At 30.8% G+C, this 24,225-nt stretch overlaps 3 protein-coding genes and 1 pseudogene across 4 annotated transcripts; 3 read left to right on the top strand and 1 right to left on the bottom strand.

Moving 5' to 3' along the window:
• Positions 1-1,135: 1,135 nt before the first annotated feature.
• LOC124824333 (pectinesterase-like) lies at positions 1,136-3,149 on the top strand. The gene is made up of 2 exons (XM_047296757.2): positions 1,136-2,176; positions 2,339-3,149. The coding sequence occupies exons 1-2, from the start codon at positions 1,180-1,182 to the stop codon at positions 3,028-3,030; spliced, it is 1,689 nt and encodes a 562-aa protein (XP_047152713.1). The 5' UTR covers positions 1,136-1,179; the 3' UTR covers positions 3,031-3,149.
• Positions 3,150-5,987: 2,838 nt separating this feature from the next.
• LOC124824322 (pectinesterase-like) lies at positions 5,988-7,971 on the top strand (annotated as a pseudogene). The gene is made up of 2 exons (XR_015786930.1): positions 5,988-7,022; positions 7,170-7,971. The product of XR_015786930.1 is annotated as a pectinesterase-like (transcript).
• Positions 7,972-11,880: 3,909 nt separating this feature from the next.
• On the top strand, positions 11,881-13,994 carry LOC124824332 (putative pectinesterase/pectinesterase inhibitor 41). Its single transcript, XM_047296756.2, has 2 exons — positions 11,881-12,902; positions 13,074-13,994. Exons 1-2 carry the CDS (start codon positions 11,906-11,908, stop codon positions 13,760-13,762), a joined length of 1,686 nt encoding a protein of 561 aa, XP_047152712.1. The 5' UTR covers positions 11,881-11,905; the 3' UTR covers positions 13,763-13,994.
• Positions 13,995-20,091: 6,097 nt separating this feature from the next.
• Positions 20,092-21,063, bottom strand: LOC124824324 (uncharacterized). The gene has a single exon (XM_047296746.2). The coding sequence runs from the start codon at positions 20,988-20,990 to the stop codon at positions 20,403-20,405; it is 588 nt and encodes a 195-aa protein (XP_047152702.2). The 5' UTR covers positions 20,991-21,063; the 3' UTR covers positions 20,092-20,402.
• Positions 21,064-24,225: the final 3,162 nt, after the last annotated feature.

Genomic DNA, 24,225 nt, shown 5'->3' with positions numbered 1-24,225 from the left:
TATAGTTCGGAACCACCCTCAAAGTTGATAAAATAAAATAATATTCGATGTTATAAGTAGGTGTCTTAAAGGGGTTATTTTGGCATGTTTAAGCTTGTTTGACATTGATTCCTTAAAAATAGGTTAGATGAGCCTAGCTTATCAATTGAAAACAAAATGAACTTTATATTTCAATTTGGCCTATTCAGATTGGTTTGCCTCTTTATTTATTTTTTTCTTCTCTAATCGAAAGTCTAATATGAAAATGCATTAATGATAGTTTGTCAGATTAATTCTAGATTGAAAAAAAAAACTAAAACTCTCTTGCTTGACTATTTTAAATCTTGTCGAATTGTATAAACTTTGATCAAGTTGTAAATCGAATTATCGATTAGTTTGGACTTTTAAATTAAAAACGCTCTCTTAACTCTTTTTTTTTTACTGGATTGATCTGCGTGAGCTAACCAAAACTATCATGATAACTTAATTTGATTTTAATATTTAAAAAGAATATTATATATTAAAATTATAATTTTAATTTGGTATAATATTTATAATAATATTATAAATATAATACCATATTATATCAAATATTACTTGTCGAGTAAAACTATCTATTTTTAAAAATTAGACCATTGAAAAGAATGAGACGTTGGATTAGGATGAAAAAATTGATAATACTATTCTTTTTTCTTACCATTTTTTCTTCTTTAGTACCAGATAATACTAATTTTAATAACTAAATATTTTTGTTTTGTGATGTTAAGAATCATATCAATTGATTAATGGTATTGACTTCAAGAACTAAATTATAAGTTCTTCTTTTCATTTTAGGATATATACGAATAAAACCACCATTTTTATTGCATTCATGTACGATTATAGCTAGTTCAATGAATTTCTACTCAACAATTTGGAAAATATTTCATGATCCCGAGTTGGTAGCGAGTTCATTGAGTTTATGGCAGCCACATCAACATCAAGTAGCTACGAAAACGAAAAGTCCTCAATTGATGACATTTTTTATTCGTGTGGTGCTTTCATTCTAATCTAAGATTCCGATTTAGGACCAACAATTTTATAAGATCAAGTTGATCTTCGTCTTGGCCTACATATAAGAGCCCCCAACAGCATGAATTTCATTCCGACACATTCTTATACCTACAAGCTCTCCTCAAGTTTCCTTCTTTCAAAAGCCCAATGGCTTTTAAGAACTTGTCCCTCCTTACGCTCTGTGTTTCTCTTGTGTTATCCTCCTTGTCACCGATTTCCATAGCTTCTAATAATAAACGTGATGTTGTTCCACCAGAAACCATATGCAAATCCACCGTATATGCTTCCTACTGCAAAACCCTGCTTGCTAATCAAAACGGCACAATCTTTGACTATGGTCGAATTTCTGTCCGAAAGTCCTTGTCCCAGTCCCGCAAATTCTTAAACCTAGTAAACTCATTCCTCCGAGACAGATCCTCTTTGTCTCTTCCCACAACTCGCGCCCTTGAAGACTGTCAATTCCTCGCTGAACAAAACTTTGAATACTTATCAAACGCACTCGACCATGTTGATAAAGCCAGCGATGATCTTCCCACCACTCAAGCTGAAGACCAGCAAACCATGCTTAGTGCTGCTTTGACAAACCAAGAAACTTGTTTAGAAGGTTTACAGACCACAGCTTCCGATGAAAGAGTGAAGAGTGAACTTCTCTCATCACTCTCTGATGACAAGAAGCTTCACAGTGTTTCCCTTGATTTGTTCATCAAGGGTTGGGTGCCTGAGAAGAAAATCTCAACATCATGGCAACCCAATGGAAGACACTTGGGTTTCCGCAACGGTCGTTTACCATTGAGGATGTCTAACCGTGTACGTGCCATCTATGATTCTGCTAGAGGTCACGGCAGAAAACTGCTTCAAGATAGCAGCGACAGTGTACTGGTCAGTGATATTGTGGTTGTTAGTCAGGACGGAAGCGGGAACTTCACTACCATCAACGGTGCTATAGCGGCTGCGCCAAATAACTCTGCTGCTAGTGATGGTTACTTTTTAATTTTAGTCACCGGAGGTGTGTACCAAGAGTATGTATCCATAGCCAAAAACAAAAAGTACTTGATGATGGTTGGAGAAGGGATCAACCAAACGATTATCACCGGTGATCACAACGTTGTCGATAACTTCACAACATTCAACTCAGCAACATTTGGTTAGCAAATTAAATATACACATATCTTCCTAACGTTGTCGTTTTAATTTTTTAATAGAACTTTTTGAAAAGAAAACTATCTAACCAAACATGCTAATATAGCAATATAGCAAATTTATCTCTCTTTTGACATATAACTTGAAATTTCGTGCGCAATTGTAGCTGTGGTAGCACAAGGGTTTGTAGCTGTTAACATGACATTCCGAAACACTGCTGGGCCAAGCAAGCACCAAGCGGTTGCAGTGAGAAACGGAGCTGATTTGTCAACTTTTTACAGCTGCAGCTTTGAGGGGTATCAAGACACCTTGTACACGCATTCCCTTAGACAGTTTTACCGGGAATGTGACATCTACGGTACCGTTGACTTCATATTTGGAAATGCTGCTGTTGTTTTCCAAACATGTAACATGTATCCACGCCTTCCCTTGAGTGGACAATTCAATGCCATCACTGCCCAAGGCAGAACAGACCCAAATCAAAATACAGGCACTTCCATTCAGAACGCTACTATAAAAGCTGCTGCTGATTTGGCTCCTGTAGTTGGGAGCGTGAAAACATATCTTGGGAGACCATGGAAAGAGTACTCAAGAACAGTTTATATGCAGTCTTTCATGGATAGTTTGATAAATCCTGCTGGATGGCATGAATGGAGTGGAGATTTTGCCCTAACCACCTTATACTATGCAGAGTACAATAACACAGGACCTGGTTCAAGCACCCAAAACCGTGTAACGTGGTCTGGTTACCATGTTATCAATGTTACCGATGCGGTTAACTTTACTGTGGCTAACTTCTTGGACGGGGATAGTTGGCTTCCTATAACTGGCGTTCCATATAGGAGTGGATTGATATAATCAAACATTCAAGTTGCGAGCTAGTTACGTGTAATAAGAGCAAAGTTGCTTTGTATGTCTGATGCAATATTCGTTTCTCTGTTGTATTTATAAATAAGTAAAATGTACTCCATTGTAAAGTTGTGGATTCATTCGTTGTTATTTACGCAAATTAACATACATTTTAAGTGACTTATATATTAATTATTTTAAAAAAAAAATTATTTTATAGTCAGACTAAAAATAAAACGATTTTATAGTATATAGAATGACGTAAATTTTATTTTACAAAAGCTTTTGTGAGATTGATAAGATAAATTAATAATATTTAGATAAGATAAATTTATAATATATAAATGAATACAAATTTTATTATTAATTTGTTTACAGAGGTTTTGCTTTCCATTTACAGATGCATATTAACTTGCTTATAGATGTTTTGCTTTCAATTCATGAATCGTGTCCAAGAGTCACTTGTTTATAGATGTTTTCAATATAACCCAAAACTCAACTAGAATTTAAAAACCTGTCCTAAAAGTTATACAATATTTTTAATATCACTAATAGTATAAAAAAATAACAAAAAAAATAAATTGAATATTTTTTAAATAGAGTAAAGAAAATATTAGTAACACTTAATTAAGTATTATATGTAACTGCTGGGAACAACGATAATCCTCTATCATTTTATAATTTTTAATGTTAGAGAAATGTATTGTCAGTTTTAAGAAGGTATATTCAAATGAAGTGTCTTGAACCTTGTTTAAGCGACCATTAAGTATCATATATGACGGTACTTACTTAGAGTGACAATATGACTGATATCTTAATCACTTAAAAGAAAAGTTTATATGATTATTGATTGTTGTGAAGACACTTTTGAAAATCCATCAATCTCAAAGATATATATTTGAAGGAATATTTTGAAATATTAATAAGTTCAGGGTAGATATTTTGGGGTTGGTTTATACTAACTCTTTTGGATGTAATTTTATGCTTATTTTTTTTATAGATATTTTTTTCTAAAAAAATCTATATGTGATTTGGAATTCTCTAAATACATCATTTATCAATATGTTCTTTCTTTACTTTTCTTTTTCGGTAACAAGAGAAACATTTAAGTAAACAACCTTATATTAAACATGGTTTTATAGATTTATGTATTTCGATTAAACCAAAGTCATTAGCATACGAACTAGCTAAATTATTTTAAATAATCTAAACTCAGTATAATTTAACGTAAACGCTAATGACTCTTATTCAAAAGCTTATACTGTCAAAACGGACCACTCGGCCCGACCTGACCCGGCCCACCATAGGTTGGTCACTTAGTGAGTCAACCCAACCCGACTCATTTATTAGTGAACTAAAAAAATTCTAACTCGATCCAACCCATCACGGGTTGTTGGTGGATAAACAGATTGGCTCCGTGGCTCACTTAATTACAATTTTTTTTAAATAAAAAAAAATTACAAACTTTCTATAATTCAAAAGGAACTTAAATAATTTTTTTCAAGAAAAAAATAATAATAAATATTTTTTTATAAAATGAAAATTAAATTTTAATAAAATAAAATTAGGTAGGTGGGTTGGTGGGCCAACCTAGCCCACCATGAATTCAACTCGTATGAGCTAGGTTTAAATAAGCCGAGTTAAAATCTATTCCGCATAAAAGAAAATACAATTTTTTCAAACATAACTCAGCTCGAATCCGTGGTGGACCAGATTGATCGGTGGATTGACTCATTTTGACAGCTACGCTTATATGTAATTTAAATTCTTTAAACTTTTTTATGCATATATATGTGACGGGGTTCACTATTTAGCTCAATTTTTTTTCTTAGAATCGAATTTTGATCGATGATACATTATCGTTCACCATGAGATAAATTCACGAGTTACTACTAACACTGATTACTTCCGCTTATTTACTGTTTAAACACATGGATATGTGTTTGCTTCAGGTGATTTTAGATTATTCCAGGGAGCAGATTTGCTGGATAACTAGGTATTTGCTTCCTCGCATTTTTTTTTTCTCTTTATCTCCTCAAATTTATCTATTTATTACTCTTCCTTGAGTCATCTTCTAAAAGTAAAATAATTAGGTCCAGGGGTTGGTTGGTGGACACAAATGAGAAAATAAATAAATAAATAAATAAATAAAAAAAAAATATATATATATATATATATATATATATATATATATATATATATATATATATATATATATATATATATATATATATATATATATATATATATATATATATATATATATATATATATATATATATATATATACACACACACACACGCACAAAGAGATGTGATTATCACGTTATATATTAAGCATATACATGGCTCTGTCGCATGCGGAAATTATCTGACCATATACATTCCTGAGAATCTCTCAAACATTATTCTATTTTCAACATTTTAGGAGCATCACCAGAAATTGACTTTCCGTGGGATATAACGGCAGCACAACACAATCTTGTCTGATATTCGTCAAACAATCCACTTTAGTTTAGTTATTCTTATGTTTTGCGTTCCCGTGTCTTGTGATTGCTGGGAACCAACCCCACCATTCACAACCTTAAAATCATATCCAATTCGTTATCTGATAAGTCCATTACCAAACAAATCTTCCGACCAATTTAAAGAAATACACCTAATATTCCTATCAATATTTGCATACATGCATGATGCTTTAAACCTAATGAATGTTCGTCCTAAATTCTTAATCAAAACATTTCTGATATACATTGCAGTTTGATTTAGAGTTGTTGACTATGTTAATGGTCGCCACGACATCAGCACAAAGTAGGAAAACGAAAATTCCTTAAAGTTGACTTCCCTTATTCCCTGCATTGATCACCACATTAATATCCCTGATAATTTTAAGGACACAAATTCGTCACCCAGTCCTATATAAGAACCCAACTATGTATGCTTTGATCACATCTTCTAAACAATCTTCAAGCTACAAAAAAATCTTATGTTATTCTTCCATCCAAAAATACCAATGGCTATGGCTTTTAACAGCTTGTACGCTCTCACACTCTTTGTGTCCCTTCTGCTATCCTTCTTCACGTCGATTTCCATAGCTGATAATAGCCATGCAGTTGTTCCACCAGAAACCCTATGCCACTCAACCTTGGACCCTTCTTACTGCAAATTTGTTCTTGCTAATCAAAATGGTAGCATATATGACTATTGTCAATTTTCTGTTCGAAAATCCCTGTCCCAGTCTCGTAAGTTCTTGAACGCGATGTACTCATATCTTCAAAATCCCTCCTCTCTCTCCCAACCAACAATCCTTGCTCTTCAAGATTGCCAATCACTTTCTGAACTAAACTTTGAATACTTATCAACGACAATTGACACTGTCGATAAAGCTAAGGATGTTCTTCCCACCTCTCAAGCAGACGATGTTCACACATTGCTTAGTGCTGTTTTGACAAATCACCAAACTTGTTTAGATGGTCTTCAAACCTCAGCTTCAGATCCAAGAGTGAAGAATGATCTTTTTTCCCAACTCTTGGATGATATGAAGCTTAACAGTGTCTCACTTTATTTGTTCACCAAGGCTTGGGTTCCTGAGAACAGAATATGGAAACCCCATGGAGCCATCCAGAATGATCGTTTACCCTTGAAGATGTCAAACAAAGTTCGTGCGATTTATGATTCTGCGAAAGGTCAAGGGAGAAAACTGCTACAAACATCGGATGACAGCGAAAGCGTTCTGGTGAGTGATATTGTGGTGGTTAGTAAAGATGGAAGTGGAAACTTTACCACCATAAACGATGCCATAGCTGCTGCACCAAATAACACAGCTGTTACGGATGGCTACTTCATTATTATCATCAGTGAGGGTATATATCAAGAGTATGTATCTATAGCAAAAAACAAGAAGTTCTTGATGTTAATTGGAGATGGAATCAACCGAACAATTATAACTGGCGATCACAATGTTGTTGATGGCTTTACAACATTCAACTCAGCCACATTTGGTAAGCATAATTAACATCCTAAATAAAGATAACTAACGCGCGATCTTTTTTCATGAACGTGAATATATATCTGAACTTCAAATATTCTTGTTAATTAGTCATTGAAATCACCCTCTAACATGATAATTTGTTGGTGACCTTTTTCAGCTGTGGTAGGACAAGGATTCGTAGGTGTGAACATAACATTCCGCAACACTGCGGGGCCAAGCAAGCACCAAGCAGTTGCAGTAAGAAATGGAGCAGATATGTCCTCCTTCTATAGCTGTAGTTTTGAATGGGTATCAAGACACTTTATACACCCATTCCCTGAGACAGTTTTATCGAGAATGTGACATATATGGCACAGTTGACTTCATATTTGGAAACGCAGCTGTTGTTTTGCAAAACTGCAATATGTATCCCCGCCTTCCGTTGAGTGGACAATTCAATGCCATCACTGCACAAGGTCGAACTGATCCAAATCAAAACACCGGCATTTCCATACAAAATGCCACTATAAAAGCAGCACAGGATTTGGCTCCAACGGTTGGTACTGTGGAAACATACCTTGGAAGGCCATGGAAGGAGTACTCAAGAACTGTTTATATACAGTCTTTCATGGATAGTTTGATAGCTCCTGCTGGTTGGCATGAATGGAATGGGAATTTCGCTCTCAGCACATTGTACTACGCTGAATATGATAACACGGGTCCTGGTTCAAACACTGCAAACCGAGTAAACTGGTCTGGGTTTCATGTTATCGATGCCACTGATGCAGTCAATTTTACTGTCTCTAGCTTCTTGGATGGAGATGATTGGGTGCCTCGAACCAGCATTCCGTACCAGACATCTTTGTAATTGTAGTTGCAAACTTTACTTGGATTCATATACTTGTCATAGATCATGTTGAATGTTCTGTTCCTTTTCGATTTAGCCACATTAATGTGGTAATGAATGAATCAATGAATTATACAAGTCTCATCTTTAACTTTAATTTGGGTTGTCTTGTTTTTATTGGTGTATATCAACTTATTTTATTTGTTGGATATTTTCACATCATAACTTATTCATTAAATTCTTCCATTTATTAAAAGCTATTATTATTTAAAAACAATAAACATAAGAAATAACCAAAATGTTACATTAAATATGTAGGTTTTCATTATCGAGTTACTTAATCATAATAAAGGATACTAAACTATTTAAATAAAAAAAATGAAAACTAACTAAATTAAGCTCACTGAAAAAAGCAGTTTCTATAATGTATTTCAACATATCAACATTAAATTTTTAGCAGTCTTACGTTAGACTTTTTATAAATATTTGCTTCAAAATTTAGTTTTTCAGAAAGAATATTTTTGTCAAAAGACAAAAGCTTAATGGTTGGCATGACATTGCAAAAGAAAAAAAAAAGATTGAAAATAAGGAACTCATTTTTGCATGGTGCAAATTGAAGAACAGTTGCTTCTTGTGTTTAAAAAATCACACATTTTATCCAACGGAATGGTTAATATGGAATATGCTTTTGATTCACCAGTCCAAAATAATAAAAGAATGTCAGATTGCAGCAAAAGGAAAGTAAGAGGGTGCAGAAAGCAGCTTCCGTATTGAACCCATTGTAGACCGTGTTTCCGCTATTGGGCCTTACGAATTGGGTTCGTGTGAGAATAGTGTTGGGGGCTTCTTTCACATCCCATAGCTTTCTACCATAAAACGTAGATCTTCCACGTTTTAAAAAGACGGTGTATCCCATAAAAAGAGACGAACTAAAATGAAACTTATAATTAAACTATCTAATGTTTAATGTATTATCATTCTACTCAAGTTACATTTGTGTTTTTTAAATGTATATCTTTTATACTCTTGATAGTTTATTACAAATTGTTATACAGTGTGTCATTTTTAAAATATAATATATATTTTTAAAACTAATTTATATAATTAGTAGCTTCCATGTAAATATAACGTGCTTCCTTTGACTTGGATTCGATTTTGATACAAACAACTTGCTCGAGTTTTTCAACTACTGTACATAAGAATAGTTTTGTAGTGACTGATTTTGACTTTGGCAAGCTCACAATTTATAAAAAACACCAAACTTATCATAAATCAGAATAATTAACATTTTGAGAATTTTCGATCTAGTTGAAGCAACATCTACTCATTAATATAAATATAAATTATTTTATATTAGAATGAAATATAAGATTATATTAAAGATTATACAACATAATATTTTCAAGTAATTAAATAACTAATAAGTATCATAGACGTGGAGTCGAGGTCAATTAGTTATTGTTGTATGGCTTACAAAAGAATTTAAATGTTCATTTACACACTATTGTTCATTTTTTGTCATTTATATACTATGTTGATGAATTATAGAAGATATTTTGATGTCAGTAAAAATTTGACATTTCAAGTATTAATAGCACAATAAATATAAAATCATAAGTCTTCTTACGTTATAATTAAATTTATAAAATTTGACTTCATGATAATCTAATTATAGTCTAATTATATTCAAAAATAATTCTTCCATTACATATTTAGTCCGACTTCTCAGTCATTCGATAGTGATCAGCTTAATTTATTTCATCTGCATATAATTGACCGTTGAGTCTGTCTCTGACATAGCACTCATACGGTATAATATAATTATTTAATTATTAATTGTCATGTGGATTGTTAGAAGTGTTAGCACTACTATGGTTTTGCAGAGGAAGTAACAGAGGAGTTTAATTATTGAGATTCCGCGTTGCATTATTTTTGAAAAGGAAAAGGTGGGAGCAGGGGCAGGGTGTGTCTATTTTTTCAAAGGAGTTTTGTAGTATATATATATATATAGAATAGTCTATAGTGTAGTGAATCCTTAACCGTTCGACTTTGGACTCTTCTTCTCTATTGATCCCAGCTTGCCCAATTTGGCAGATATTGTTTACTGAATAATTTCTGCAACGTGTGGGCCCTTCACCGCCATAAACATGTAGCATATCTATATAAAAATGTCAAGACCAGAGTTTCCGCGTTAACAATCAAGGTCAAACTTCCTAACTTTCCATATTCCAACTATTGTCACCATTCAATCACCCTATAAAAAATACAAAAACAAAATCAACCAAGTCTACGACGTACGCTACATTTTAGCTCTCCATTATCTCTAATGTTTACTCCAACATGTATCGATCGTCTTAATTTCTATACACATTTACTTAACCATGATTCATGTTTGATGCGTATTTGTTAAAAATTATTCCAGTTCATTAGTTTGCAGAATCAGCAGTTATGACTTTCTGTCTCTGTGTTCAATCAAAGTCAAATTTGCCTTTTTCATGTTTCCATTATTCTTTTTTCCTGTCTGCCATCTTTTAATTTCAAACAGTTAGGCATCTCTTTTACCAAACCTTTTCTTTGGGCTTTCAGCCCTTAATTGCTTTTCGTTCTCAGTATCCGCTGGCTTCCACTTTTCAACACACAAAAATACTGTGGTGTTTTTCATGCCAATGAGTCTTTTATTTTTATATAATTTTCTCATTTCTATCTAAGGTAGACTTGACTCATGTTTGATTCCTAACACTTCTTACTTTTGATTCTCCTCGTAATGTCTTTTGTGTTACATTTACAAACACATAAAAGGAAAAATTTACGCTAACAAATAAATGTTGCTTGCGAAGCTCTGCAAAATTCTGAGGCAAACTGAAGTTTCTTCGAAATCAAACCATCCGGTGCCACACATATACATATTTGAGAATCTGCAAATACAACTTGTGAGTTTTTATCAATAATCTTTTGTAAATTTTGAAACATACTATAAATATTTAGTATAGTTTTGGATGTAAACACATTGTGTAACGAATCACGTTAAATTCTTGTATAGTTTAACATTGAATGTATTATCCTCACTGGGTAATTATACCCTATGAATTCTAGAAGACAGCTGACATTAAGAAGAATGTAAACATTCTTTTTTGAAATGAAACCTTTACCCCCATTCTTGTTTAGATTGTTTAAGCGCTAATGGTTTGGCAAATGTCCATTGTTATATTTTGTATTTTAATATTCATTCTCAAATGCCATTCTTTACAGAATTATATACTTAGTATGAGTTTAATTAATATCTATCCTTAATGTGCGATATAACTTTACTATATTGTGAATCAATTAAAAATTATCTTAGGTGTGGTAGTGATAATTATTATAAAAGTATTTTTAGTGTATTTAAATTAATTTTTGTAGTGAATATTGTTATCATAACACATTTTTCGCGGTTGGAGGTAATAGTGTTTTGGTTAACATATTCTCCTTAATGCGGTAAGATTTTGCATAAGATTTATGAAACAGAGAACAGATTAAATTATTCAACGACAGATATAAAACACGATATTTAATAAAAAATATATTATAAAAAAGTGCTTCCTTAATTATTTATGAATTACTCCATCATGTAGAAATCTTTATTCATCCCAGTGAGTTGCATGTGTTACAAGTACTGTAACATTTATATCCGTCTAAGTAGAACAGGACAAATGATTCGGTAGTGTCCCTAATTAATTAATCACCACCTACTGCACACTTCATAAATACATAAATTTATTAAGCAAATCCTAGTGGCAAATCCAATAGTTACAATTTCCAAGATGCGTGTCCAATGTAATTTGATGCAATTGACAAAGTCTTCAATTGTTGACTTGTGACTATGCCATTAATATATCTCTTTAGTTGATAGGTCAACCTTCGGCTGCAGTAAAAACATGCAAAAAAATAAAAATTAAAGTAAACAATTAAACCCATAATCAGAGGTCTCTGTCTCGTTAAAAAAGTTGCTCCTCTCCACCTATAAATTCATTGAGCCAAACGGAGTTTCCAAGTACCAAAACAATATCTTACTACTACTACTACTCAATATGGCTTCCAAGCTTTCTTATTCTCTCTCATTCTTTCTCTTTCTCTTACCTTTATTTCACACCGTAATAGTTTCCGCCGACACCGTTTCAAATCCTGCAACTCCTGTCTCCCCTGGAACCGCATGCCAATCCACCCCAGACCCATCTTACTGCAAATCCGTTCTCCCTCCCCAAAACGGCAACGTTTACGACTATGGCCGCTTCTCCGTCAAAAAATCACTATCGCAGGCTCGAAAGTTCTTGAGCCTCGTCGATAAATACCTCCACCGTCGTTCTTCTCTTTCCGCCACCGCAATCCGTGCGCTTCAAGATTGTCGTACTCTCGGGGAACTCAACTTCGATTTCCTTTCCAGTTCCTTCCAAACCGTCAACAAGACAACGAGATTTCTCCCTAGTTTTCAAGCCGACGACATCCAAACCTTACTCAGCGCCATTCTGACCAACCAGCAAACATGCTTGGACGGTCTCAAAGACACTGCTTCCGCTTGGAGCGTCAGAAACGGTCTCATACTCCCTCTTTCCAACGACACCAAACTCTACAGTGTCTCGCTTGCCCTCTTCAATAAGGGTTGGGTTCCCAGATCCAAAGTCAACACGATGCACCCTACCAAGAAACAACAAGGGTTCCGAAACGGGCGTTTGCCGCTTAAGATGTCCAGCACAACCCGTGCGATCTTTGAGTCTGTGAGTAGGAGGAAGCTACTTCAGGCCTCGGTGGGTCAGGATGTTGTGGTGAGAGATATCGTCACGGTTAGCCAAGATGGAAGCGGGAACTTCACCACCATCAGTGATGCCATTGCTGCCGCTCCTAACAAATCTGCCTCTACCGATGGATACTTCCTTATCTATGTCACCGCTGGTGTGTATGACGAAATTGTGTCCATTGATAAGAAGAAGACCTACTTGATGATGGTCGGCGATGGTATCAACAAGACAATCATCACCGGCAATCGTAGTGTAGTTGATGGCTGGACAACCTTCAGCTCCGCGACATTAGGTAATAATAATAATAAATCTTCAATTACTTACTTTAGTTATGATGTGAGAAATTGGATATTATAATTAATCCCCACAAACAAAACTCATTTTAATATGCTTCTAAAAATTATCCAAAGAGAATAATTTTCCAAAGAACCTGAATCTGATAATTTTTTCACCAATGATGCAGCTGTGGTAGGGCAAGGATTCGTGGGTGTGAATATGACCATTCGCAACACCGCCGGAGCCGTGAAGCACCAAGCGGTGGCCCTTCGAAACGGAGCAGATTTGTCTACGTTTTACAGCTGCAGCTTCGAGGGATACCAAGACACGTTGTACGTTCATTCGCTGAGGCAATTCTACAGGGAATGCGACATCTACGGCACCGTAGATTTCATATTCGGAAACGCTAAGGTGGTATTGCAAAGTTGCAACATGTATCCTCGTCTCCCCATGCAGGGTCAATTCAACGCCATCACTGCACAAGGAAGAACAGATCCAAACCAAGACACTGGAATTTCTATCCACAACTGTAGCATTAGAGCAGCTGACGATTTAGCTGCTAGCAGGGGTGTTTCAACGTATTTGGGAAGGCCATGGAAGGAATATTCTAGAACTGTTTATATGCAAACTTTTATGGATGATTTGATCAACGGTGCAGGCTGGCGTGCATGGGACGGTGATTTTGCATTAAGCACTTTGTATTACGCAGAGTACAGCAACAGTGGACCAGGGTCTAACACCAGCAATAGAGTGACGTGGTCTGGTTATCACGTGATTAATGCCACTGATGCAGCTAATTTTACAGTGTCGAATTTTTTGCTTGGTGATGATTGGTTACCCCAGACAGGAGTGTCGTACACCGATAACCTGATATAGAACATCTACTGACTCACACATTCACTTTGTTCTTTTTCTTTTGGTATTTGTTGTATCCTTAAAAAAATAAGCTGGCCACTGCCTGTACTCTAATCTACTAATACCCCTTCCAAGTGTTCAAAGCATATTGTTTCATTGAAAGTTACTGTGATTTAGAATTATAAACCAAATATTGTATTCTGTCTCATTCTCAATTATTTAGTACTTAATCAGATTGTGACTCTTTCCTGCACCCATCAACCGCTGATTTTGACTTCTGCGATGCTTACCAAAAAAAATAGAATGTACTTTATGCATGACATTTGTTCAATAAAGATTAATATAAAAATTCCTTCAAAAATAGATAAAGATTGGTAAACAGGCAAAAGCACCAAACAGGTATAATTCTTTTTCAAATTTATTAAAATAGTGTAAATTTTAAAAAATTTACAAAAATTATAAGTAGTCCTAATTTGATATCATTTTCGTGTGTTGTATTTTTTTTAATTTTAATTAAAATCGTAATAACTTAGTGTAACTTTGGTATATTGTAATATAAAATAAAATAGTATGCGTTATATATATATATATATATATATATATATATATATATATATATATAATTAAAATGATGTTAGTTTGATATATTTAATTATATTGTAATTTAAATTAAAGTCGTATCATTTAATACCACTTTATTTTAATAAGTCAAAATTATGTTAAATTTGACATAATTTCTTTATAATTAAGTCGTATCAAAATAGGATATGTCATATTTCTAGCTAATATTCAGAAAAATAAATATGATATGGTGCGAAGAGAAAAACAAACAAATAATAATGTTGTGTTCTCTTACGCTAATTTATTGTTGACGTAGATTAGCGAGCGATGATTTTAAAATTTTATGTGTTTACTTGAAGTGAATTGCATGGATCAAATTGAAGAAAATTGTGGGATTGTTCTACTGTTCAGTCACCCGCAAATGTAAAGCGATTTGGAGGGATGAAATACATTTTGTCTGAAATGCCCCCTGTGGTTAAAACTAATTCCAGATGAATATACGTTTAAAATAACTATCCAATTGCACTGCATATTTTTAAAATACACAACTTTCATTGTGCATTCACGAGTTGAAGAAAGCTCGCATTGGAAGAGGAGAAAGAAGAGAAAGCTCAGGCTAGGTTGCAGGGTCAGTGGTAGATGAAGAAGATGAGGTTGCTGGAAGATGAAGAAGGAAGTCATTGATGAAGATTTTTGGAGTGTTTGAAGTTGGAGAAGACGATGAACAGGGAAGCTTATTCGGTTACATCTTCACCTGTTTTCGGTTACAGCGCATGAAGAAGAAGAACGCGGAGCTGTATTCGGTTACATTAAACTTGTATCTGATTTCAGGCGTCGTGGCTCTGCATCACCAAGTCCTCTCTCGCTCTCCCGTATTGATAGGGTACCAGAGGCTCTATTCTCATATCTCGTAAACCACCGATTTTACCTGACTCATCTTCTCCAATGTCCCCATAGTGACCCCACCATCCTCCTTCACCACCCGCCTTATCTCGCTCCTGAGATCCGTGTGAAGCTTCTCACCTCACAATCCCACCCACTTCACCAGCATCGGGAACTGGTTCTTCAAGCCGTCGTAGGAGTTGAAGCACGCCATGAAAACCACGTTGTGGCATGCTTCGTCTCGCCCGAGCCCAACTTTCTCTACCTCGTCTAACAGTGTCGTCGCGGAGGATCTGAAGGACGTAGGGAGGGGAAACGTGCGAATGATAAAGTCTTCTACATAGTTGAAGATTTTCGAAAGGCCAAGAGTCCCAAGTTAATAGCCATCAAATGTAATTGAAATATATTCATGTGCCTCAGCCTAATCACTAAAATAAATTCACATCTAACGTTGTATAATAATAAATAAATGGATTCTTATAAACATATTAATTAATAAAGTATAATTCAAATTCAAATTATCTCATAATTATCAAAATTTATAAATAAATAAAATTACATCCATTAAATAAATATATATATATACATATATATATATATATATATATATATATATATATATAACTTTATAATGTGATTATTACAAACAAATAATACGTTTAAAAATAAATTTATTTTACTAAATTATAATTTTTTTACTTTTTAAAAATTAATTTTAATCATTATTTTTAATTTTTTACTCTATATAAACATTTTTACAATTAAATATAACATTAACAATTATCATTTTATATTACTTTAATAATTAAGGGCATTTTGGTAATCTTTAATTTCTATCAATTAAACTAATTTTTTAAATCTGTCACATCAATCAAATCCTACACTAATTCTCACAAACTTTACTTTCAAATTCACTCTCAATTGTCCACAAACCCACTCAAAAAAATAACAAAAAAATTACCTTCAAATCTACTCAAATCCATTCAAATCATCTTCCCCATATCACTAAATAAAAAGCCTAAATAATTTTAATTATATATCACTGTCACTCGTTACCTAAAGGAAGCTTTTCGTACTACAGAGAAGAGGAAATAGAAGATATCCTTCTTTGGTTGCCGTGTGGACGATTTCTTTTGACCAAACAACGCTGACGCCTTGCTTTTACATTTTCTTTAAATAAAAAAGTTATAGAAAACTACGTCTTGGAAATAACTTACACTATCCGGCGGTGATTAAAGTTGTATATACCTGTTGTGCAATGATATCACACTAATATGTAGATTTTTTTTTTTCTATTACAGACAATTTTCTAGGATCCGACGTACAAAATCACAAATAACACATTTCATCTCAATTTTTTCATTAAACATAAATACGTAAATAATTCATTCCTCCCTTTATATATATATATATATATATATATATATATATATATATATATATATATATATATATATATCACATAATATCAATAATATATAATTATTAAAAGAGACAATAAAAAAATAAATAATTCAAAGATAATATATAATATTATTACAGTTATATGTTATTTTTTTATTTTTTTATTGTCTCTTTTAATAATTATATATTATTGATATTATGTGATATATATATATATATATATATATATATATATATATATATATATATATATATAAAGATTTTATATTTTTATAAGTTTTATCACATTGAAACTAAAAAGTATAATATTAGAGTTTTACAAAAGATATGATTATCTTATTTAAAACTTTCGTGGTATCACCGTTTAGTACCTAACCTATAGAGACAATATCTTCGGTTCATACCAAGTAATTATTGCAAAAGAGAATACACACAAAATAGACAAGAAACAAGGATAAACTAATGTATCAAAAAAATCATATAACATTTTTATAGAAGTAAGCACATAATATAAGAAATTCAATCAATTTTAAGATATACAATCATTCATTCTAGACTTATTCATCTAGATACATGTATTGATGTCTGGCGAGTTCTGCACTTGTAGTGATGAACCAACTTGTCTAAGCTATCACACAAGGTTAATCTGTCTACCATCTATGGTCAATGAATCAGACTATGAATAAGACTTCTTGTCATCTGCCTAGAGAATTAAAGAAAGAAAGGTCCATACCTGTAGGAAAATAGTAGCGCTCAATGCCACCAAACGTCACTCAGCACCCAGAAAATATTCACTCGCTTGGGTAGCGCTCAGCTACCAAAAGTGTCACTCAGCGCCTGGGAGTCTAATGATCTCTAACTTTTTTGCTCTTAACACCACACCAAAAACCAACAACTTTGAATCTTGATTTGGTTGCACTTAAGACCTATCCAAATGACCAAATTGGTATTCTTAACACTAAAATTGATTTGAAAACATGTTTAAACATCAGATTGAATACCAATTTGCTCAATTGACCTATGACTCAGTCCATCAGATCAAACCAACAACCACCACAGCCCTAAACAACAACTTAGCATATCAAAGGCCAAATTCAACAAAATAAGAAGCTAAGTAAGTCTTAGATGAAACAAATATAAACTCCTAACATCAAGCTCACTCAATAAGCAATCCCCTCTAAAGCTCACCTGTCAACCCACTAATTCTAAACAAATTTCCAACTAGCTCTAAAACCTATTACTGAACTAAAGTTCATCAGCCAAATGACCAATCTAAAACAAAAAGTCTATCATCCACATATCATCAAAAGCCAATTATAACTCAACAAGTTGTTTATAACAAGAATTCACAAAACCAAATCACCAATTTCAACATGGCACACCATCCACTATCATAGATTTCAATAATTATTCCATACATGTTAGAACCACTAATCAGCAAAAACTCAAACTGATGACTCAAAAGACATAAACTTGAGCACGACTCACATGTAACATATATATATATATAAAAGCACTAAACAAATGGGTTAAAACTCAACTTACTTAAATAGAGAAACTGATAGGTCAAAATTGAAAAGCTCGTCATAAGGATTAACCCTATAGTCTCAATACTTCAATTAGATGAGCAGAGAATTTCTAAAAAGAATAAAAAAACTATAAAAAAGTGATTTATAGAAAGATTATCTGTTTTAAAATAAAAAAAAATTCATAACAAAATTATTTATATTAAAACTTTTAATATTAAAATAATTGAGTATCTGAATTTAAACCACCGTCACTTTTAAAAATGTCATCTTCTAAATCGAGTTTATTTGAGTTTCAATATTCGCATAAAATTTTCACAAATATTTTATTTTAAAGTTAAAATTCGCATGTAACTTTTCCTGCAAATTAGAAAAACGCTGGTCACTTTTCTGGTAACTTTAAATTCGAAGGTAACTTTACTGTACTACGGAAATTTTCAAAAATTAATAACTAAATTTTAAATTTATCAAAATATTTACATAAATTCATGGATTAAATAATTTTTTGTTAACTTCAAAATTATTGCATATTAAAATTTATATCTTCGAAAATTTCTCAATTATGTAATATATTAAATTCACTATTTTAATAAATATATGAATTTAGTCAAAGCGATAATTATTAAAGTTAAACTGTATTCATAGTAGTTACTTTTAGTCTAATTTTTTAAGGTTTGGGATTATGAGACAACGTCAAAATCAATTAATATATCAAAACGGAAAATTAAAAATAAATGTAATTATTATAACCAACTTAGCTAATTGATGATATAGGAAATAATATCTTATAAAGGAAGCACATAATAAATTTTCATATAAATAAGAGGAAAAATAAAAGTATATATGTATTGTGAATATATAATAATTTTTTTTAATACTTCGTGAAAACTATTAAAATCTTCTTGTTGTAGTTTTCAAATAAATTAAGATAAAGCAGAAGTTACAAATATAGTTATTATATCATGCATAACATGTGGATCATAATCTTTGTTGGTATATTCTATTGGAAAAATGTATTAAATCAATTATACAAATTACTTACGAAGGTTTCATATGTTATTCTGTTATATTTTAAATATTAGGAGACAAAAATTCATTAGACATTGACATAATTAAAAAAAGAACTGAAAAAAGTGGGCTAAAACAATATATATAACGATACATACTAAAACTTGTTTAAAAGTAAGATCAACTAATACTTCAATGAATTAAAACATAATGATGTACATGTATTAATTCAAATCACACCAAAATATATATATATATATATATATATATATATATATATATATATATATATATATATATATATATGTATTATAAACAATTTTTCGTCATAACAAGTTATCATGAAACTTGTTATGATGAATTATTTGTAGCTTGTTATAATAAAAAATTGTTTGTATCTAAATATATTTTTTTTAATAGTGATGTGGTTTGAATTAATAAATGAATACTATTATGTTTTAATTTATTGAAGTGTTAGTTTATTTATTTTTTAATATGTGTTGGTATATCATTATATATTGTTTTCCTGTCTGGCTAGATTTTTTTGATTAATTACAAATTGAATTTGTCTAAAAATTGAAGTTTCATTACAAAAAAACTCACATATAATATCAATTTTTGAAAAAACTGATATGGTATCTTTCACATGAAAGACATACTACATTAATTATTACAAGAATTGATGTTATCTGTAGTTTTAATGAAATATATAATATCCATTATTATAATAATTGATGTAATATCCCCACCTAAAAAATATGCCATATTAGTTATTATAAGAACTAATATATAATTTGCTTAGGTGAATAATTTTTTTAGAGTGAATTAATATAGTATATGGGTATTTTTCCAATAGCATAATCTCTTTACTGATACATAAAAGGAATGAGAAAGATATCAAATTATTACAATAAAACAATTAACAAAAATATAATTTAAATTTTTGAAGCAAAAATTGATAGAAAGATGATTATATAATATAAAAGAAGAGGGTTGTACCCTTATCTAATTAATTGTCAATCAAGATCTTCCAAAGAAAAATTGAATGAAGGACCTATCATTACATAATTTATTACATAATTTATGTAATTTCTAAACCACTACTTATATTTGTCCGAGTCCTTATTTTCTGACTTAACAGAAAACAAGATAAATAAAAACCTCGGACAACAGTGCAGTAGGAATATAATCATATAATGATGGAATTGAGATCGACAAGGACACGATGAAGAAAAGATACACACAGCAAAATATGGATGGATCCACAATGCCGAAGGATTTTATAACCTATTTGAATTAACGAAGAGCTTGGTGACGGTGATGGCAATGTTGCAGAGCTTGCGGAAGACTGTGCTCTCAACAGAGAGAATGTCATCATCTCCGGGGATAGAGGCATCGCAAGTGTCGATGGCAGCCAAGGCAGCTTTGAGCCAACGTTGTGCTTCAGATTCCAAACCAATCATCAAGGAGGCAATGGTGTCCTCTAGCTGGCTCTCTGCATCCAAAATGTTCTCCTTGCAATCAGCCAAACCTTGTTGGACATCAGGGTCTAGGTTGACGTCATCAATGAGAATTTTGGCATCGCTGAGAATGCCGGAAGCGTTTGTAGCAGCAACCCTAAGGGAAAGGATTGCCAAGTCTTTGAGATTAGCAGTAGGGCTAATTACTGGATCCGATGAGAGGACCTCAATGCAGAGGTCTCTGGTTTGGGACTTTGTGCATACCTTATTGATTAGAATCTTTCCTGTGGGTACTGTTTGCTTGCCGATAATTAGATTTTCATTCAATAAGTTTAGTGCAACTACCTGGTGTGCCATTACAACTACGCACAGAACCAACGTCGAGAAGAGTTTTGCAAAAAGTTCCATCTTTTGTATTTGAAACCAAAGACAAAGCTTATCTTCTCTTCTCGGTTCCTTGTACTATGTTCGTTGTACTATGTTGCACGCCAGGATGAGGAATCCTTGAGCCCTAGGGGAGGGATTTATAGTTGGAGAGTAGCACTCCTGTCCATTGAATTTTCACACCTAATTAAGGATTATTGTTTTCAATGCTTAAGTTTAGCATAGTATCATACATATTTAGTATTTTTGAGTTAAATTTTTTTCTCTTGCTTTAATCAATGACATTTAACACCGGTTAAATCTAAATTCTATGTCTCATTATTGGTTTTATTCGTTCAACATTTTCTAAACTTAAAACAAACTTGGAATGAGATTACTTTCTTCACATTAACAGAACACATTATTCAAGATATATATAATATTATATTTTTCTCTCTTACAATGAAATTTAAATTCTCTTATTTTCAGGATGTGGCATACTCATTTTTTTTCTTAATTTTATATTGAAACTCTCATAACTTTGTATTGAAAAAAAAACAATTAAAATATATTTTACTTAATTCTTCTCAACAATATAAATGTCCGGTTGTCTTTCATTCTTATGTCATAAGGCATTTTTCTTCTTTAACATAAATAAAGTATTTTATCTAACTTTATAAAATTATAAAATGAAAAAACTATAAAATTATATAATACTAAATTATAAAATTATAAAATTATAAAATTATAAAGTTACAACTTAATAAAATTAGAAAAATAAAATTATAAATTATAAATTATAAAATTACAAATTACAAAGTTATAAAATTATAAAATTACAAAATTATAAAACTATAAATTTATAAAATTAAAAACTTGAAAAACTAAAATTATAAAATTATAAAACTATAAAATTATAAAATACAAATATAAAATTAAAAAAGTATGAAATTATAAATTATAAAATTATAAAATTATAAAACTATAAAACTATAAAACTATAAAACTATAAAACTATAAAACTATAAAACTATAAAACTATAAAACTATAAAACTATAAAACTATAAAACTATAAAACTATAAAACTATAAAACTATAAAACTATAAAACTATAAAACTATAAAACTATAAAACTATAAAACTATAAAACTATAAAACTATAAAACTATAAAACTATAAAACTATAAAACTATAAAACTATAAAACTATAAAACTATAAAACTATAAAACTATAAAACTATAAAACTATAAAACTATAAAACTATAAAACTATAAAACTATAAAACTATAAAACTATAAAACTATAAAACTATAAAACTATAAAACTATAAAACTATAAAACTATAAAACTATAAAACTATAAAACTATAAAACTATAAAACTATAAAACTATAAAACTATAAAACTATAAAACTATAAAACTATAAAACTATAAAACTATAAAACTATAAAACTATAAAACTATAAAACTATAAAACTATAAAACTATAAAACTATAAAACTATAAAACTATAAAACTATAAAACTATAAAACTATAAAACTATAAAACTATAAAACTATAAAACTATAAAACTATAAAACTATAAAACTATAAAACTATAAAACTATAAAACTATAAAACTATAAAACTATAAAACTATAAAACTATAAAACTATAAAACTATAAAACTATAAAACTATAAAACTATAAAACTATAAAACTATAAACTATAAAACTATAAAACTATAAAACTATAAAACTATAAAACTATAAAACTATAAACTATAAAACTATAAAACTATAAAACTATAAAACTATAAAACTATAAAACTATAAAACTATAAAACTATAAAACTATAAAACTATAAAACTATAAAACTATAAAACTATAAAACTATAAAACTATAAAACTATAAAACTATAAAACTATAAAACTATAAAACTATAAAACTATAAAACTATAAAACTATAAAACTATAAAACTATAAAACTATAAAACTATAAAACTATAAAACTATAAAACTATAAAACTATAAAACTATAAAACTATAAAACTATAAAACTATAAAACTATAAAACTATAAAACTATAAAACTATAAAACTATAAAACTATAAAACTATAAAACTATAAAACTATAAAACTATAAAACTATAAAACTATAAAACTATAAAACTATAAAACTATAAAACTATAAAATTACAAAAAGACGATTCTATAAAGTGTCACATCTCTAGGATTATTACCTATAGTTAACATAAAAAGCCACTTAGTTAATTAGTTAACAGAAAAATTTAATGAGACAGATTTGATTGACATAATAAATCATAAAAATTTATTAAAAACTAATTTGAAATTTTTAAAATTTATTAAGACTCAAAACTTAATTATATAAGCCAAAAATATATTATATATTTAACTTTTGTTAATATTTTCTAATGAATACCTAAAGTCAACATAAAATGGATTATGATTTATAAGAATCATTAGTATTATTTCTCAAAAGTCAAAATATCAGGATATCGTGGGTGTATCCTATTAAAAAAATTCAAATGTATTCTTAGTTTTCATGGAATTCATGAGTGAAACTTGAAATTGGTAAAAGAATTAAGTTTTTGAAGACATATAAATAATTTAGAAAAATTGTAGATAAATTTTGTTTACCATTCTATCCAAAAGAGTATTATGAGTCAACTTTTTATTTTACATTTCAACAATAAGAATGATTAATATTATATGTAGAACAACTTAAAAATTGTATATCTAACTTGATGAATGATATAATGCAACATCAAAGTGAGGAGGTATATAGAATTTTTGTATTAGTAAACGATAGGTTTAATATATCATTTGGTCTCTACTTTTAGAGGTTTGGTTCAAAGTAATTATACCTTTTAAAAAATTTCAGTAAGACTCATATTTTGTTTAAAAACATAACGGCGTGACATCTCATAAGCACGTGGCACACTTTAATAGGTAGACTTAAATGATTTTTTAATTAAAAAAAAATTATGCCACGTCATCATCACCATCTCCAGACAAACCCTAATTTCTCTCCAAGAAACCCTAGCCGTCGCACCATCCAATACCGTCATCCTTGCTGGCAGCCGTCCTCTCCAATGCATCACACGCTACCACCAAAGTGTCTTCTCCCTTCTGTTGCACCTCCATCACCTTCGCATCTCACCTTCGTTCTCGTGCCACCACCCAACATGAGAACCAAACCCCTAAAAATAGAGACTAAATGATGTGTTAAACCTAAATGATATTAGATATATATTATTCAGAAAAAAATATCT

The sequence above is a fragment of the Vigna umbellata genome, chromosome 5 (genome assembly GCF_029865625.1).
Source record: "Vigna umbellata cultivar VRB3 chromosome 5, Vumbellata_1.0, whole genome shotgun sequence".
Taxonomy (NCBI): Eukaryota; Viridiplantae; Streptophyta; class Magnoliopsida; order Fabales; family Fabaceae; genus Vigna; species Vigna umbellata.
This window is presented reverse-complemented; position numbering and strand designations above follow the sequence as displayed.